The sequence below is a fragment of the Rutidosis leptorrhynchoides genome, chromosome 11, assembly GCF_046630445.1.
Source record: "Rutidosis leptorrhynchoides isolate AG116_Rl617_1_P2 chromosome 11, CSIRO_AGI_Rlap_v1, whole genome shotgun sequence".
NCBI classification, from domain to species: domain Eukaryota; kingdom Viridiplantae; phylum Streptophyta; class Magnoliopsida; order Asterales; family Asteraceae; genus Rutidosis; species Rutidosis leptorrhynchoides.
Window position 1 is genome coordinate 403,854,090 of NC_092343.1, and position 20,328 is coordinate 403,874,417.

At 34.2% G+C, this 20,328-nt stretch overlaps 2 protein-coding genes across 2 annotated transcripts; both read left to right on the plus strand.

Annotated features, from left to right (window-relative positions):
• Positions 1-231: 231 nt before the first annotated feature.
• LOC139876147 (uncharacterized) lies at positions 232-19,919 on the plus strand. Its single transcript, XM_071863449.1, has 10 exons — positions 232-1,950; positions 2,124-2,180; positions 3,190-4,167; positions 4,357-5,247; positions 5,428-5,580; positions 5,804-5,910; positions 18,394-18,760; positions 18,845-18,937; positions 19,024-19,139; positions 19,415-19,919. The coding sequence occupies exons 1-10, from the start codon at positions 232-234 to the stop codon at positions 19,818-19,820; spliced, it is 4,887 nt and encodes a 1,628-aa protein (XP_071719550.1). The 3' UTR covers positions 19,821-19,919.
• On the plus strand, positions 7,916-10,483 carry LOC139877196 (replication protein A 70 kDa DNA-binding subunit C-like). Its single transcript, XM_071864607.1, has 10 exons — positions 7,916-8,065; positions 8,159-8,429; positions 8,530-8,626; positions 8,739-8,866; positions 8,948-9,032; positions 9,178-9,310; positions 9,404-9,600; positions 9,706-9,997; positions 10,087-10,206; positions 10,310-10,483. Exons 1-10 carry the CDS (start codon positions 7,916-7,918, stop codon positions 10,481-10,483), a joined length of 1,647 nt encoding a protein of 548 aa, XP_071720708.1.
• Positions 19,920-20,328: the final 409 nt, after the last annotated feature.

Below are 20,328 nucleotides of genomic sequence, written 5' to 3' on the forward strand. Positions count from 1 at the left end.
AACACTAGTTTTCTTCAAAAAATAAAATACTCGTAGTAAAGGCTGTCACGATTTAATAATTGTTGTAAGTCGTCTAATCAATGAATTATTTATTTATTCTTACGCGATTATCTCGTCCATGATTTTAATAAATAATTAAGAACTTAGGACAGACTGATCATCATTTTTATAGACTAGATAACTTCTTATTTAGCTTGTGTTTACACTTGATCATAATTACACACACATATAATGTCCTCGCCCCAAGAGTTTGTTCGTTTTAAAATCCCGCTTAAAGACGTGTTAAAGGCCACCAACAATTTTGCCGATGAAAATATCATCGGCCAAGGTGGATTTGGTAAAGTTTATAAAGGAAGCCTCCTTTGGTCCGGACAGCAGACGGTTATCGCTGCGAGGAGATTGCACTATGATTATGGCCAAGGAGACTTTGAGTTTTGGCAGGAGATTTCAATGCTTTCTGATCTTAAGCATGAAAATCTCGTATGTTTTCTCGGATATTGTGATGAAAAACGAGAGAAGATCATCATAAACAAGCACGAGAACCTTGAAAGCCTTGAAAAACATCTAAAAGATTCAAACCTTACATGGACGCAACGCTTGCATATATGTGTTGGTGTTGCAAGTGCAATGAATTACATCCATTTTGATGTAGGACGCGATTATAGTGTGATACATCGTAATATCAAGAGTTCAAAAATATTACTTGATGATAACTGGAAACCAAAGTTATCCGGTTTTGAACACGCCCTTAGAAATACAAATCATCGAAGGCATCGTCTTCTCCTTGCTGAAACGATTGGTACAATCGGGTATGCAGATCCAACATATGAAAAGACAGGATTTGTGAATCACAAATCAGATGTGTACTCTTTAGGAGTTGTATTGTTTGAAATCCTTTGTGGTAGAAGAGCCTTTATTCCGGATGATCAAGAGCAAGGTTCTCCTCAATTGGTCAATTTAGATACCAAAAATGGAAACCTTGATGTTGAAAATGAAACACAATTTGTTCACGGTACAGATAACAAAAATATCATCCCGGCGTCATCATCCAACCACAAAATGACACCTTTGAAAGATAAAGATGAAGATTATTTGGGTACGGACATAACAACCTTTATTCCAAATGACCAAGATCAAGGTTCTCCTCTATTGGTCAATTTAGATTCCGAAAATGGAAAACTTGAGGATCATGTTGAAACACAACTTCACACTTCAACAGATAAGGTGTCAACTTCCAAGTATATAATTACACCATTAATGATAGATGATAATATTAATGAAGATTATGTGCCTGAAGAAGACATACCGTCGTTCATTAAATCGTTCGAAGGGCCCATTTTTTCGTACGAACGACCGTTGGTTCATTCCTTCGAACGACAGTCCTTTGATGGGCAGATGTCTTCATTCATAAAAGAAAGACCGTGTTCGTTCGTTGGTGGGCAACCGTCTTCGTTCGTTGGTGGTCGACCGTCTTCGTTCGTTGATGGGCGACCGTCTTCGTTTAATGATCCGGGAACCTATTCGGGCAGTGATGAAAGACGCGAGGTAGATCCTACTTCTTACCTTGTATATGAAGATGATGAAGATGATTTCTTGGATGAGGAATCGTCACCATCATCTGGAAAAATAGATTCAGTGAAGACTTACTCATCGAAGCAACAGTTTATCACTTTGCAACCCTTATATACCATGAAAAGACTAGAGAAATACGTGCATATGCCAAAACAGGGGTTACTAGCTCAGTTGGCCAAATCATGTTATGATAATGAAACCCTAGATGATATGATTGATCCATCTTTACTAGAACAAATCGACCCAGAATCATTGCAGATTTTTTCAGAAACAGCATATAGTTGCTTGAAAGAACAACGAGCACATCGTCCTAACATAGATCAAGTTGTTAGAAACCTTAACAGAGCGTTGAAACTTCAAATGAGACGTGAAAATCTTGTAAGACCATCCTTTTAATTTCTGTCTCAGTAACTTTTATAAAATCATTTACATACTGCTATTCGTTTATCAAAGTATTATACGAGTACCCCGTAAGAGTATATATTTATGTAATTATATTTTTATTTTATGATGATGATGCAATTAATTTATTTAATTTTTACAAATTAAAGGAGCAGTCGATAAATGCTGGTAAAGTGGAAGGAACATCATCATCTAACCGTTGGAAGGTAATCTACGCCTTTTTACTTTGAACTCCTTATGGTTAACCCACAAAATGACACTTCCATCCGTCTTAAAAAGGTTACTATTTATATTTAATCTTTATTCCAAATAATTATCTACTAATAAAAAATAACTATTAAATATCATTTACACTTTATATCATTTACAGTATTTACAAAAAAAACTCAGTCAAACTTACATTACCTGGCAAAACTTTTGCCGACAATTATCAAAGTTATCTTAAATCTAACAAAATTTCTTACTCCATCTCTTAAAGAATACTTTTGCGACGGAGAGAGTACAATAATTCAATTTGATAAGAAAAATTCTTGATCTAGTTTACTAATATTTATTTCGTGGGCCAGAATCCTATGTAATAAACTTATTGTGAGTGGATCGTTAATAAAAAAAAAAAATCCAACTTGACGTTGTGTGAATTTACAATTGCAAATAGTTGTGGGTAGATCCAACAGACGGTTTCTTGGATTTAAAATCATGAGTTGTGTGAATTTACAATTGCAAATAGTTGTGGGTAGATCCAACAGACGGTTTCTTGGATTTAAAATCATGACTTGACTGTGATGACCACCTTGATGTTGCCACATACTTAGTACTACTATATTTTTTTCTCAGAAAAATAATATAACTAACAAGCTAGATTGTTAAACTTTTCAATTCACCTCCTGTTATCACGTTTAATAAGAGGAAAAAAATATTAACATTTATACGAATTAGTTCTATTAATTAATATTTCATTAATTTTGGTTCAAAGTGGATAGCGTTGTACTAAACTATACATTGTTATTAAAATTTATTTTGTACAAACATGAGAATTAAACATTTTAGCTTAGGCTTATAATAGAATAAGCCTATCCTTAGTCTTATATGCATACATTTGTTTTTGTCCATGACTGTGGGATAACTTCCCAACAAAATTAACACTTTGATCCCACGACATAATCTTGTACAATTGAAACTTTAAGTCCTCTATCTTATACACATGACATATTGTAGGGGACAAACATGGAACACTTAAAGATTCCACTGGGTGATATACTATTGGCAACAAAGAAATTTACTCAAAAATATCTTGGGTCAGGAGCATATGGTAAGGTGTACAGAGCGGATCTTGATCTCCCAATAGAAGATACAAATAACAGTATAATTTCAATAAAGCGCAAAACTGTAGCGATAAAGTGCATTAAAGAAGATAAAAATGCAGAAAAAGGATTTGTCGCAGAAATTAAACTCCTTACTAGTTGTAAGCATCCAAACATAGTCAATCTTCTTGGCTTTTGTGACGAAGGTCCTCATATGATACTTGTTTATGAGTATGCTTCTAATGGAAGCCTAGACAACTATTTAGGGAGAACAGATAAATTAATTACCCTCACTTGGGTACAACGTTTAAAGATTTGCATTGATATCGCACGTGGCTTAAACTATCTTCACAACAAGTCGGAGGAAGAAGAAAGGATAGTACACCGTGACATAAAAAGCGGCAACATTTTGTTAGGGGTGAATTTGGTAGCAAAGATTGCTGACTTTGGGCTCTCAAGATTCCATAAAGTAAATAAAGAAAAAAACACTCTATATACAAATAATATTGCAGGGACTGAAGTTTATTTGGATCCAGAATATATGAATACGGGTAGGATGAAAAGAGCAATAGATATCTACTCTTTCGGGGTAGTTCTATTTGAGATGTTGTCAGGGAATTTTGCCAGTGATATAGTGTACATGAATGAGAATAAAATGGGCATTGCACCCATTGCACGAAAACGGTTTGAAGAAGGAACAATAAATGAAATGATAGATCCTAAATTAATGGAAGAAGTAGATGAGCTTAGTTCCACCTTAAATAAAGGACCCAATCAAGAATCTTTGAAAACTTTTATGGAAGTCGCATATCGATGTGTGGCAGAAACTCAAGACGAGCGTCCTTCTGCTAAAGACGTCGTGGAAGAACTTGAAAATGCATTATCATTACAAGTGAGTATTTATTCAAAAATAGTGTTTTTGATCTTCATATTGTTTACCTCTAGTAGTTGGTAATTTATAAGTTATAATCATATAACTTTACGAGTTACACATATAGGATTGCATAACTCGAAATTAAGTTTTAACCAAAGTTAATTTTTTTTGAAAATTTTAATAACTCAAGTGGTTCACAATTTACAGGAAAACAACAAGGACAATCTCCGAATGACATTTGAACAAATTAAATCAGCCACGGAGAATTTCAGTCAAGAGAATCTTATTGGAGAAGGAGGATTTGGGAAGACACATAAAGGAAAAGTTTCACATCCTAATGGATGTGATATCATTGTCGCAAAGCGTTTGGATAGGAGTAAAGGTCAAGGAGACCATCATTTTCTAACAGAACTTGAAATTCTTTTTGATTATAGACACGAAAATATTATCGGTTTAGAGGGCTATTGTAATGAAATGGAGGAAAAAATCATTGTTTACGAGCATGCTTCTAAAAAAAGTCTCGATATGCATTTAGAAGACAAGGATCTTACATGGACGAAAAGACTTAAAATATGTATTGATATTGCTAGTGGACTGTCTTATCTACATGGAGGTGCTCTAACAAATGAGGTGGTGATACATAGAGACATCAAAAGTGCCAACATTCTACTAAATGGTGATTGGAAGGCAAAAATTTCTGATTTTGGGTTATCTGTGATAACCACATTAAATCAGGAAGTTGTCAGCAATCTTGTAGGCACACAGGGCTACGTTGATCCACTCTATGAGGTTACAGGTTTTTGCACCGAAAAATCAGATATTTACTCATTCGGTGTGGTTTTGTTTGAGATTTTGTATGGGAAATTGTTATCACCCACACGGGATTATAACCATAAAAGGGTAACTGGGATCCTTAATCGCATACATGCAGAACGGATAGTTGATTCAATCGTGTTTGAGGAAATAAAGGAAAAAATTGACCCACGATCGCTATCTACATTTCAAATGATCGTGCGTGCATGCTTACATGATGATAGAAAACAACGACCAACAGCAAAAGAGGTGTTGCAGCAACTTAGGAAGGCGTTAGAATTGCAAGTAAGTTTTCACCTTTATCCAGTTTTAAGGAATATGGCCTTTATAATCAAATTTTAAGTGGTAATGATCTTTAACTAGTATAGTCTACTAGATTAATGTATAAACCTTTTTCTAAATACCTTCGAAATTAATAAATAATCATTGCAAAATCCAAATAATTGACTTGTAAATGATTTGCAGGAGGATTATGAGATATGGGAGCCTAAATTGCCTAAAGGCTATACCGAAATTATCAAAAGGTCAAAATCCTCAGGTGTCGTTGCTAATCACGAAAGCAAAAAGGATATTTATAACATGTTGATCAAAGGAATCCTCCTTCAAGATGAAAAGACGGTAAGTTAAGTGCCTCGCATTTATATCTTAATATTTTATGTGCTAGCCTTACGCTCTGATCAATATTACTTAATGTTGTACCGTTAACATGCCAACTAGGAATCAAGAATTACATGAATCTTTTGTAGTTTATTTTCAAAGTATTCTGAGATATAAATATGCAATTAGCCTCAATATTCATAGTTTTATAAGCAGAATCATTTGATTTGTGTTGTTATTGTAGTGGTTTTCAATAGGAATCAACGGAGAAAAAAATGAAATGATATCAGCAACAAGGTTTTCATACAGGAACCGTAGTCCACATAATTGGCAGTCTCTTTCCGAATCAAGGTTCATCTTCTTTCTCTTATCATGTTGTTATATGCACGTATACATGTATAATATATATATATATATATATATAGAGAGAGAGAGATTTAATCAAGAGAGAAGCACTTTTTTGGGGGAAGTAATTTATTTTCGTTCTTTGAAAAAATTTTGTTCACGAACATTATAGATTAGATGAAAATATGAATATTTAAAAAAGACACTTTGTGATGAATATCATTATTTTGGCGGGAAAACGCTCGAAGAAAAAAATAAAAACATTCAACGCATTGAATGTTTTTCTGCTGAGTTTTTTTTAAGGGGTTAGAAAGTAGGGTTTAGAAATTAGGGGTTTATAAATTAGGGTTTAGCTATTAGGGTTTAGAAATTAGGGTTTAGATTGAATATTTTAACACGAACGGTTTAGAGTTTAGGGTTTAGGGTTTAAGGTTTTGGGTTGAGGATTGAGGGTTTACGGAGTAAACCCGAAAACCCTAAATCCTAAACCCTAAACCCTAAACTCTAAATTGGGCTAAATTCGAAAAAAACACTTCACACAAGATGAAAACAAAACGATGCAAATAAACTCAGCAGCAAAGCATTCAATGCATTGAATGTTTTTATTTATTTTCTTCGAGCGTTTTCCCGCCAAAATAATGACATTCATCACAAAGTGTCTTTTTTAAATGTTCATATTTTCATCTAATCTATAATATTCGTGAACAAAGTTTTTTCAAAAAACGAAAAAAAAAAAAATTGCTTCCCCCTTCCCAAAAAGTGCTTCCCTCTTGATTATGACTATATATATATATATATATATATATATATCTATATATTCATATGAAAGAAAGTGCTGAACTCAACACGTGTCATCACAAAATTGATTCAGCCCAATATCTTAAATTTCAGGACACGTGTTCGCATTTGAGAACTTTAATAATTAATTTTATATTAATCTAACAATAATGAATTAATAAAAAAAAATAATTTACATAACAAATCAGATTTCTCTCTCATAATTTTTTTTCACCTCAATTCATATACAAGATTCATCTTCAAAGTCAAGAAAATCGTCCATCGAGTGCAACTTCGATCGAGAAACACTCCAATGGTTAACAACAACGATAACTCAAATTGCTCGTCTTCGATTTGATTTATTCAAAAAAGGTACTAAAATTTGCATTTTCTAGGTTAAATAATGTCGATTGCGTAGTTGTTTGTTTTGCGGATTAGTCGATTATTATCGTTGTTATCATTTATATATAGATTATCGTTGATTTCGATTTTTTCACGGATTAAAAAAATTAAATACTGATGCAACCATGTCTTTTGTAAGTTGTTAGTTGTTCTGATCAATGACAAATAAATAAGATAAAAGATATGATTATAACAAATGATTAATAAGTAAGCTGTTGAATCCTAATGTAATTTGTTAATGGTTTTCAATTTAGAATACCTCAATACATAAAGATTGCAAATATTTGTTTTGGTAAAATCATATTGAGTCAACGATTAATTCATACAAAAAGATTAAATTTTTCCTTTTTTGTAATATCGGTTTTAATCTTATAACGCTGACTAAAAATTTCATCCCATAATTGAAGGGATTGTAAAACAGAATGAAACGAAAATTTGGGTATTTGATTGTAATCGGTGTTTATTCCTATCACTATGTATTCCTTGATTTTGCATATCTCTAAGATATCTTGCATTTAATATAGAGATTTTGCATATCTCTAAGATATCTTGCATTTAATATAGAGATTATAGGATATCTCTTTTATATCTAGCATTTAATTTAATGTTTTTTTAGGTATAGTTGGTTTGCATTTATTATGTATTTAATATTTCTCTTGTATTTAAAGAGGTAGTATGTAATATTTGAAAATACGGAAAACCATTTACAATACACTTCAAGTTTGTACATTCTTTGTTCATATTTTGTTTACTAAACTTATATTCTAGCAAGTTATTAATTATTTTAGTTATGTTCTTTGCTAAACATTTGAATATGTATTTACAGCAAAAAATGGAACCTGCATTCATTAACGTGCGAGATATTACCGCTGTCAGCAAGAATATTGCTCTCCGAGTCAAAGTGGTTAGGATGTGGGTGCAAAAAGGGTATGGATATGACAAAAACAACTTCATCAATGAACTCATTCTTGTGGATGAGCAGGTGATTTTTTATTCTCAATTATAATTGTAATGCATATTTTGTGTCACATTTGTAGATCTGATGCTGTCTTATGTATGGTTTTGTTGATTTCAGGGTGATAAAATAGGTTTGTTAATTAGAAGCCAGCTAAGGGCTAAGTTTGTAAGACAGTTTTCTGAAGATGGTACTTATATCATAAGAAATGTATCTGTCGCTGACAATAAATTGTGGAAGACAATTCATTGCGATCATGAATATAAACTTTCATGCGTATTCAAAACATTTGTTACCAAAACAAGCGAATGGAATGGACAACCAACTCGCTTTAACTTTAGACAATTCTCTGATATTTTGAATTTAGAGATTGGTTACGATGTGTCAGTTGGTAAGTATCTTATGCTCTTAATCATCTATGTCATTCAAGAGTATACATCTAAAATTTACATAATCATAATTTTTATACACATTTGTTACTTTTTTTCCAGATGTGATTGGCAGGATGGTTGGGATTGGTAACCTGACTCCATATGTGAGGGATGGTCTTGATACAAAGTATATCAGTGCTACTATAAAAGACATAAGGTATGAAGATGCATACAAATACACAAGTGTAAACTGTATGATGTTACATTTACTGTATGTCTGATTGTATTAGTAGCATATAATTTAACTTAAATAAATTGATTGTTGTCAGTGGGGACGTACTGTATTGCACCCTTTGGGGTGATTTTGCTGACAAGCTGAATGATTACATGGATGTAAAACAGCCGGGGGTTGGCGTTATATTGATCATACAATTCGGAAAGACCAAGGAGAGACTATGTATTTTATTTGCTCATTACATCTAATGTACGTACATGATACTTCCTAAATTCATACACTTATATACACCTATCCTTTCAGGTGAAAACACAGTCAACACCGACTGGAAATGCACAGAAGTTTACCTGAACTCAGATGACCCTGTTACTAATGAATTTAGGACCAGGTATGCACACTCAATGTATCCTTTGAATTCATTGAATATTGTTACTAACTAATTATTTTGACAATTGTAATGATATATCAAATGCCTACCAAACTAATTAAAAGAAACAACAACTTTAGTAACTGATGACATATACATATACAAGGTATATTGAAGCACATGGCGACGATGATGTGTTGGTTACAGTTGCGCCAACACCAACTGTGTCCAGTAAGACAGAAAATTCTTGGATAGCTGCTTCAATTCCAATTGGTCTAGATCAGTTGAATCCTTCCAATGTATGGCTTGTGAATATAAACTAATTCAATAGTTTTGTAATATCATTAATGTTTTTTACTAACAAGCAATCGATGTTGTTTACATTTAAAAAGGTTGGTCAATATGTTTCTTATGCTACCATTGATGGAATCATTCCTGACGAAGGCTGGTGTTACACAGCGTGTAAAAAGTGCTTATGCAAAGTGGCTGCTATCGATGATGTTGATGAGCTAACCCTTGATGCTGATGGCATTTTGGCACGTGAATATAAGTGTCGAAAATGTGGCCCTAAACGTCCGGTTTACTTCAGGTAATATAATAGAGTGCTTCATTTTAAAAATACCGTATATTAATTATGACATTTTTTTACCTAAAATTTAATAAACTGTACCATATTACAAAACCTATTCATTAGGTTCAAGGTTCAGATTAATGTCAATGACGATGGTGGATCGGCATCTTTATGGATGTTTGATCGTGAAGTGCAAAAGTTCATCAAACCATCCGCTTATGAGCTAAAGAAGTCAATGACTGCTGAACAGGACTACCCTGCTGACCTTGATCTTTTGGTTGGGAAAAAAATGTTGTTCAAGATCGAGATCGGTGATTACAATAAGCAAAAGCGTTATGAAGTCTATACAATCAAGGAAACTTCCGATGATGAAAAACACTTGGCTGAATATATGGATGAGGTTGGTCATGATGAGGTACATAACATAGACTTTAAATCTACTTATTGGTAAACTTAAAATTTAACTTATTATATTTCGTACAATATATTTTTTATGATGTTAAGGATGATGACCCTCAAATGCCTGAATTAGAAGATATTACCGATAATGATCCTCAAATGCCCGAACTAGAAGTTGTTGATGTTGAACATGTGATTGCTGATAATGAAAACTGCTCTAATTCGGTAATTCATACTTATGATATAACAAAACTCAATAGTACAAATTTATGCTTTCTTTAACTATGAAAAGAGGTTACTATTTAACAGTCATTATCGTGTATAACAGATCGGGGATTCTGTTGGAGACAATAGCGCAAATGATCTGTTGAATGGTGTTTCTGGTGATAGTCCGGCGAAGAAGCGTTCCAAAGTACCCAATCAAGATACCCCCAAATCCGTTGGTTCTTCTAGCTCGAAGTTGAAGAAGGCACTGTTTGATGGTGTGTCATCTGATGATTAGGGTGACTTGGAGCATCCTTGATATTTCATGATCACCATATTACTATTTATTTTTTTGAATAAGTACGGTTTTCTACATTATTGGGAATCCGTTGTTGACATTGGTTTTTGATTATTGCATCTGTTGGTTTTATTGTGGGATAATATTTATGTTTATGCAAACTATTCAGTATTGATGGTTTTTATGTTTATTCTGTTGAATAATATTTTATGGTGATGCAAAATTGCAATATTGGATAATAGTTATGCGTATGAATTTTGATAATATGTATGGTTTTTATAATAGCACACAAATAGATGGTCATTTCTAAAATAAACATGAAACAGACCAAAGACAACATGTTGGAGAAAATGAAACAGTTTCAATACCCAAATAAATATAAGAGGGCTGAAAATGAAACAGTTTCAAAGACAACATGTAAACTACAACTAACTTGGTCTTTACTCAATAACTACAAATTTATTACTCGATAAAAACAAATATCATTGTACCAAATCATGTTCACCTTTTTATTTTAAACTTGCTTATTTATCGAGGTTTTTAAATATTCGGTCAACTTCCCACACTTAAGAATATATAATATGCATAAATTTAGGACCTCAATATTGCACTTAATTTAGAAAGTAATAAGTATATGCAATTTACTTTAAATACAATTACATTTAGCATATGTAACAAAGAATATAAATACATGACCTTCTGGAAATGAAACAAACCATCTTAAGGAGTACAGCCGATCCAAATCCAGATCCAGGAAGCTACACGATTTGTAAGAAAGGGATAAAAACACCATCAGTGCAATTGGAAGGTAAGTTATTCTGTTTACTAATGTGAAGTTCAATCGGTAAAGTGTTTTTGTTTTATTATTAGTTTTCTCAATAACTTCATAACCCTGATTGTTTTTTATTGAACATAGACAACAACAAATAAACAAAAGAAACCACCCTCATAAGTATTTTAAACACTACAAGATGTTGCTTTAACTTTATTGTGTTTGATAGTGCATATATAGTCGATGCATTATGATATGAACGTTCATATCAATTACAGGTACTTGAAATGGAAAATATGATAAAGAAACATTGCTCTACCAACAACAAAAAACAAATTAAGCATGGACAGTATATGGTTAAGGACATCCACAACCGCATATCAGAAGCACGCACCACCAAACAGCCACACACAGGTCCACTAAGGGAGCTAAATTCGATTACATCTACTCATAACTTTGCGAATAACTCTTTAGGTACGACTAAATCTATATATACAATGTTTATCTATTGTCCTTTGATTGTCAACTCAGAGTTGCACTAAGTAAATAACAGCATGAAAGGAAAACACTTTAATTTGTGTCCTTTAATCTTATACGCACTGAATGTTTGTTTGCGAGGTAAACCAAAAGATACTCCAATCCATGATCCCGTCATTTCAAGAAGGATTAGAAAGGACATCCTTCTCAGAAAAAGGAACAACTCAACAGCCACTTTGGACGTTAATCCGACTATCAACAACCGTATCATTCAAGGTTTGTGAAATGTAAAATGTCACCTTTTGAGATATAAATATCAGTTGTCACTTAGCTAACTTGACCCACATAAATACAAGGAACCACATCCGAAGTGACCCATGCGGTTAAATCCAGACAACAACATAATGTGCAGCCCATTGAAAGTGGTTCAAGTCGACAAACATTAATACTTCGTGGTAGTTGTTCAAATCGACAAAAACGTTGTAATCGTGGTAAGGAAAATTGCAATCTGCAGATGCCTGGAGAACATATCCAACCTTACATGACCGAAATATCGAGCAAAACTGACGAACTATTAGTCAACCAACGATCCTCATCTCCTGCAGGTACTAAATATATGTAATATACTACTTATTTGGTTAATTAATTGTGTATGTAGTCAATGCTTATCTTTACAATCATTTGAATTCTCATGTGATTTCAACTATTCATATCAGCTTTCTATCCGACTAATATCAAAACAACTGGGACTAGCAAGTCGGTTTTATCAAGAAAAGTTAGCAAAATTCGAAGAGCTAACATTAATGATAAAAAAAATGGTAGCATAAGCCCTATGCCGTGTACACCTCCTTCCTTTCCAGATTTCCAGTCATCGGGGTCAACAAGTAATATAATACTTGATTCAAATGTACAATCAGACACTCCAACAACACTTGCATCTAAAGGTAAATACACGAAGTTTATCATTTTGAAATTTATTGTTACCTAATCTTTTTTATTTATGGATATTTCCTACTAATTTTCAACAATGTTTGTGCAGAATCAAGAAAGCGTAGATCAATAATTTTGAATAACAAACGCGGTAAACAGTGTCGTTATGTAAACTCTTCTATCCAACCTATCCCATTTAACATCGATGTAACTACGCCCACCCAACTCGTGCTTGATGAGACCAGGGGTATTTCAACAGGTGATCTCAATACTACCGCAGGCGTCAACACTATGTCGTTTAACGATATTCCTTCCAGTGTTAATTTTCATTATATGATCAATATTAATATGATTTCAATTTTACAGAGTATTGTGATGAAGGGGATCCAACTTATAAGTGTGCTGCTTGTGGTGCAATGTTGTGGTATCGAGAAACACTACGTGGAATGTCGACTAAAGGCATTGCAGGATCTTTCTCGCTATGTTGTCTAAAGGGCAAGATTGTTCTGCCCGTATTTAGTAAACCACCACCAAATCTACTACTTGATCTATACACCTATAATCACCCTTTGAGCAAACATTTTATAGATAACATCAGACAATACAACATGGTTTTCTCATTTACATCCATGGGTGGAAAGATTGACAACACCATAAACAAGGGTAAAGGTCCATACACTTTTCGCATTCGTGGTCAGAATTGTCATAGATATGGTGGTTTGGTCCCAGTGGATGGCTCATCACCAAAATTCTCACAACTTTACATTTATGACACAGCAAACGAAGCTGCAAACAGGAAAAGAGCAATTGGGTACGTTTCTATTATTGGTATTTACCTAATCTATATGATCAGTTAAACTTGAATTGTTATTGAACTATTTTTTTTTACTAACATGCTGAATTAAATTTAGTTCCACACACAGTTCAGCATCACATCAGTCAAGCGGTAACGAAGGCCTTGATCAAGGTTTAATAAACCAGATTATGGACCTATTGAATGAATGCAATCCTCTCGTCAAAATGTTTAGAATGGCACGTGACCGTTTTGAAGCTGAACCAACTGTGGATTTTAAGATTAAGCTAATTGGTCGAAGGACTACTGATGGCAGAAATTACAATCTCCCGTCAGTTGACGAGGTAGCCGCTTTGATTGTGGGTGATATAGACATGTCTTTTGACAAACGGGACATAATAATCGAGTGTCGCAGCGAAGGATTAAAACGTATATGTGAGTTACATCCACAATACCTGGCTCTTCAATATCCACTTATATTTGCTTATGCGGAAGATGGGTACAGAACAGATATATATCATAGAGACGTTGATGGATCAACATCAAGGAAGAAGAAAAGAGTGACCATGCGTGAATTTTTTGCATATAAGATTCAAGAAAGAGGACACTCGGGATCTTTGTTACACAGTGCTAAGAAACTGTATCAACAGTTTTTAGTGGATGCCTACACTGCGGTGGAATCCGAAAGAATCTCTTACATACGCAACAAACAAAAGATTAAGCGATGTGAATCTCTTAAAAACCTGACAAACCAATCAAATCTTGGCAACATTGACACGAGTATGTTAGGGAACCGGTTCAAATTACCTTCTTCCTTTACGGGTAGCGCGCGGTACATGATCGAGAATTATCGTGATGCAATGGCATTGTGTAGAACGTTTGGTTATCCAGACCTGTTTCTCACCTTCACGTGCAATCCGAAGTGGCCTGAAATTAGGCGGGTTTTGAAAGGTACTTTTTTTAAAGCCGAGGACAAACCTACTTACCAGGCAAGAATTTTCAAGATAAAGCTCGATCGCCTTATGCATGATCTAAAAGTTAAAAATTTTTTTGGAAGGGTGGGAGCAGGTACACGATTCTAATAGTTTATATCATGTATATAATATATATAAACAATAATCAAAATAACTACATAGTGCATTTATTTATAAGTATCATTATATATGTCTATCAGAAGGTAATCTTCATCTTCATCACAGTAACACTTTTTTCATATAAACACAGATGTTTATACAGTTGAATTTCAGAAACGCGGTCTCCCCCACGCCCATATTTGTCTTTTCCTTGATAAAAAAGACAAGATGCCTAATCCCGAAGATGTAGACAAATACATATGTGCTGAAATACCTGATAAAAATACTGATCCCGAGTTGTATCAACTCGTCAGTGATCTAATGATGCATGGTCCATGTGGAGAAAAGAATCCTAATTGCCCGTGCACAGATGTTGACAAAAAGTGCACAAAACATTTTCCAAAGCCGTTTGCAGATCAAACATCTGTTGATAAAGAAGGATATCCCATATACAGGCGAAGGCAAGACGGGAGAGTTGTAACTAAGCAAGGTCATGATTTAGATAATAGATATGTTGTCCCTTACAATCCGTTACTACTAAAGAGGTATCAAGCTCATTTGAATGTCGAATGGTGTAATCAAGTAGGTTCGATCAGATATTTATTTAAGTACATAAACAAAGGAAATGATCGAGTAACGGCTGGTGTATGTGATTCTCAAACAGACGAAATTAAAGAGTACTATGACTGCAGGTATATTTGCTTACATATTCTCAATTTATTAAATGACTATTAAATAGATAATTATTACTCTAGCTATTCAAATAAATTTGATAGATATGTGTCGGCTTGTGAGGCTGTATGGCGGATATTGGCTTTTGATATACACAACAGGACACCTGCAGTTATTCGACTTCCGTTTCACCTTAACGGTGAACAAGCTATTGTTTTTGATGAAGAAGAGATGCTTGACAATGTTCTTAATAAGCCGTCTGTTAACTCTTCGATGTTCACTGAATGGATGAATTGCAACAAACATAGCGCAGAAGCTCGGAAACTAACATACGTTGAGTTTCCATCAAAGTTTTGTTGGCAACAAAAAGAAAGGGTTTGGACAAGGAGAAAAATAGGTTCTGGTTCAGTTGGACGTATCCATCATGTATCTCCTCAAGCAGGTGAGTTGTTTTATCTCAGGATCTTATTGAACAAAGTGAAAGGTCCAACATCATATGAAGACATTCGGACAGTGAATAAAAAGGTTTGTGCGACATTTAAAGATGCTTGCTATGAGATGGGCTTATTAGATGACGACCAAGAGTACATTGACGGGATAAAAGAGGCGAGCACTTGGAGTTCGGGACATCAAGTACGGTTGTTGTTTGCTCAGTTACTATTATCCAACAGTTTAAGTAGACCGGAAATTGTATACCAAAACACAATTCAGTTCCTATCAGCTGATCTACTTCAACAAGAAAGAATGATTGCAAGGAATTCAGGTATCATATTTTACAAATCTATGTGAAACAAACCTTAAATACTCAGCAGTCTATTTATGTGAAACAATGTATTTATCATATTACAATACATGTTACACTAAATATAGCTCCGGTTTTAAGTTTGATCTTGACAGTTTGCTTATGAGACTTGCAGGTGAAGAAGTTGACAAAGATATGCTTGAAAATTGTACTTTATACGAGATCGAAAAAATACTACAAAGAAATAGTAGTACGCTAAAGAAATTTATTTCAATGCCATATCCAGTTGAATCCTTTAGTGGCATGCCACGCAATTCGTTGATTACGGATGAGCTATCATATAACAGGTCAGCTTTAGCAGATGAACATGCATGTCTCTTTTCAAAATTAACCGAAGAGCAAAAAAATGCGTACGAGACTATTGTAAGTGCGGTAAATGAGGGTAAAGGTGGCGTCTTTTTCTTGTACGGATATGGTGGTACTGGTAAAACATTTGTTTGGAAAACGTTGTCCGCTTCTTTACGTAGTCGTGGTAATATTGTTCTTAATGTTGCATCGAGCGGAATTGCAGCGCTACTATTAAGTGGAGGACGGACGGCACACTCTCGATTTGCAATACCCATTAACCCAACAGATGAATCTTTTTGTTGCATTACCCCTAACAGCAACTTGGCCGAGTTGATATGCCGAACAAAGCTTATAATATGGGATGAGGCGCCGATGGTCCATAGAATTTGTGTTGAAACCTTCGACCGTTCCTTGCGAGATATATGCCGACATGTTAATTCAAATAGCATGGACACACCGTTTGGCGGCAAAGTTGTAGTTTTTGGTGGTGACTTTCGTCAAGTTTTACCTGTTGTTCATCAGGGTAAAAGAGAAGACACCGTTGGGGCCTCTCTAAATTCTTCTTACATTTGGAGTCATGTGACAGTGCTAAAGCTTACAGTTAACATGAGACTCGGTGGAGCCAACAATGCGACAGACGATACGAAAGCTTTTGCTGACTGGATATTGAGAATTGGAAACGGTACATTAGGTGAACCAAATGATGGAGAATGTGATGTCATCATGCCTGATGACATTTTGATTACCAATGTTGAAGATCCAATTGGTTCACTTATTGCCTCTATTTATCCGAACTTTATTGACAATCTTGGGAATCCATCATACTATCAGGAAAGGGCTATTCTTGCACCAACCCATGATGATGTCAACATAATTAACGATCATATGATGACATTCCTTGAAGGTGAAGAGCATGTTTTTTTAAGCTCGGATAGTATTTGCCAGTCTGAAAAAGGTGCCGATTTCAATAATGAATTGTACACAAATGAGTTTCTAAACAGCATTCAAGTTGGTGGTCTACCTAAGCATAGGCTTGTACTAAAAGTTGGTGTTCCTGTCATGCTCCTTCGTAATGTTGATCAGTCGTCTGGTCTATGCAATGGTACGCGATTACAAATCACAAAGCTTACTGATAAGATGATTCAGGCAAAGATATTAACGGGCACTCATGTAGGAACATTAACTTGTGTCCCACGCATGTTAATTGTCCCTTCAGATAAACGAATACCATTTCGGTTTCAAAGAAGACAATATCCGTTATCAGTTTGCTTTGCTATGACTATAAATAAGAGTCAAGGGCAATCCCTAAGTCATGTTGGTTTGTTTCTACAAAGACCGGTTTTTAGTCACGGACAACTATATGTTGCGCTATCAAGAGTCAGGAGCAAGAGCGGTTTAAAGGTTCTCATTATAAACAAGGATAACACTCTCGGCAATTCAACAAAAAACGTCGTGTACAAAGAAGTCTTGCAATATCTATAGACTTACTTCATCAATCACCTCCACAAGTTTATCCATCGTTAAGCTTATATGTACGTTTGAGTTAAATTTATTTTTCATTGATAACATTAATCATTTTATAGTTTAGTATTTCGATTGTTACTTAATTTAAAAATGGTGAGTTTATCCTTTGATTTTTGTATGTGACTACCAGTGAACTTAACTCTTGCAAGTTCTTATTAGAATTCACATTGTATATATATAGTGACTTATTTCAAGCGTTTTTTGAACAGCCGTGCATCGCACGGGCTCAAACCTAGTATATATATATATGTCACATTTTTAGAATATTATATTTATTTAAATTTCAAATATACATACGCTTAGTTATCTGTAGTTGCACAATAAATATGACATGTAATTTCACAAATTTAATAAAAGAGTTTATCTATACATTTCATCGAACACCTCTATGGCATCTAAGAATCATTCTGACAATTTCATCTAAGAAACAATGACTACTTCAGTTAAATTTCAAATTGACATATGCTTGGTTATCTAGACATTTCATCGAACACCTGCAGGGCATCTAACAATCATTCGATAATTTCATCTAATAATCAACGACTAATTTAGCACTTGCATATCATTCAACATGTGCAGGTTTAAAAAAGTTGCAGAGATGTTAGATATTTCGAATTTGATGATCAAAATCAAGACTGCATCTCACTTTTTATCTGAAGATGTGCTTTATGGGATTTATCTAGTCTTCAAATTTAGAGATTCATCAAAGAAACATTCAACTAGACCAATGCACGTTAACTTAAAGTACAAAAAGCGGAATGAAAGCTTACATGCACATTTTGCAACATGGAGAGACGACGATTGGATGATGATTGAATTGTATCGTTTTTTAAACGATCAAAACAACAATGTTGTCTTCAAGTTTCTACTAGAGAGCCTTTCACCGTATTACTATGAAGATCATGCGATCTATGTTGAAGGCGTTGAGTTTCGAGCCATTGACAAGGCACGTTTTAAGATCTATCATCTTTTCACCCGTTACATTTTCTTATTTACATCTTTACAATATGGTGTTTAATTTTCTGTACAGGGGAAGCTTGAAGTAATCAGAAAGTTAAAGGAGGTCCAACAAGTCTCGGTGTCATACTCAGACGAGGGTGAAAAGGTAGAGGATGGTGAAAAGGTAGATATTTACGTCTAACAAAAAACTTCAAGGGAACTTAATTACTTTTTATGCTTCCCATAATGAATTTTATTTGTGATGAATAGTTTTTCTCGGTAAATGAAGTAAACGGAAAGAAACATCTCATGGTTTCAGCAAAAGTGGCTCTCTACAACTCCTCTGATTTGAGAATTTTTAATTCGATTTCATCAGCCGAATCAAGGTTCTCTTCTTTACAAACCTTTACTTTATGTTAGTTAGTACATGTAGAGTTCATTATGTGATGAATGCTGATCACCAAAATATTGGAACTTACTCTTTACCACTTGTGACAAAATACGAATAAAGTTGAAGTTGTGGCTTGTTTTTTCCATGTTTGGATGTTTACTAATGTACTTGTTGATCTTAGATTTGCTATATGTTATTTACATTATATTGTCAAAACAAATGAAGTTGTATCAAATAAGTATGTAATCCGTTGATATATCACATATGCAGATTTCAGGAGGTGATTGAGCTTCTACCACAAAAAGTATTTCGCATCCACTGCACGATTAAAAGCCAAAGGTTGTCACAAGATACAGAATATGTGTGCTACATTATTTTCAAGCTCTCTGAAAAATGTGAAGGGTTGCATTGTCCTATAGAAGTACGAAATCTACGTCAACGAGAAAAGAAAGAGTCTGAAATAATTTATTTTGTATCACCGAGCGCATGGAATATACATGATGTTACTCGTGTTCCGGAAGAAAGGCATGATGGGTGGATGGAGGTTATTGTGTGGGAGTTCAACTCCAATCAAGAATTCAAGAATGATTGTATTCCTGTAAACTTGAATTTGATAAGTTATGAAGGTACCATATCTGGCCTTATTGTATGTGGTCTCGAGTTTAGACCAATATAATATAAGAACATCTATATGAAAACCTTACTTTGAGTTATACGTGGCTTTGAATACGTTTTGAGAGTTTACGTTAAGTGATATGTTTCTTGTAAGTTTTTGTGACACTTGAACTGGAATCAACATATATTCTATTTTCTATTTGATTATATCAAGATCACTATTTTTTCTTGTCATTTGGAAATATCAAGATCACTAGTTCTAGTGATTGTATGTACATTCAACAATGCCAGAGCCACTCAAAATTCACTAAACGAAATGTTCACACAATTTCAATTAGCTAGTCTCTCAAATCTTTCATCAAAGTGAATTCGACAGACACATGTTACCTTGACAGCGACTCTATAGGCAAGTTTCGAGTTTTAGGAGGAAACAAGGGTAAAAAACCTGCGCTTCGCTGCGGAATGGTTTTGGTTGGTTAACGTTCGGTTAATTGAACGTAAAAAAAATGATAAACGGTTGGTTAATTGTAATATCGCATTGTCAAATTTTAAAGGTAAATTGTAGTGAA

Coding starts and splice junctions, on each gene's coding strand:
- LOC139876147 (XM_071863449.1), top strand. CDS start 232: ATGTCCTCGCCCCAAGAGTTTGTTCGTTTTAAAATCCCGCTTAAAGAC. Junction 1,951..2,123: donor AAATGAGACGTGAAAATCTT/GTAAGACCATCC, acceptor TACAAATTAAAG/GAGCAGTCGATAAATGCTGG. Junction 5,248..5,427: donor GGAAGGCGTTAGAATTGCAA/GTAAGTTTTCAC, acceptor AATGATTTGCAG/GAGGATTATGAGATATGGGA.
- LOC139877196 (XM_071864607.1), top strand. CDS start 7,916: ATGGAACCTGCATTCATTAACGTGCGAGATATTACCGCTGTCAGCAAG. Junction 9,311..9,403: donor ATCAGTTGAATCCTTCCAAT/GTATGGCTTGTG, acceptor ACATTTAAAAAG/GTTGGTCAATATGTTTCTTA. Junction 10,207..10,309: donor ATGAAAACTGCTCTAATTCG/GTAATTCATACT, acceptor CGTGTATAACAG/ATCGGGGATTCTGTTGGAGA.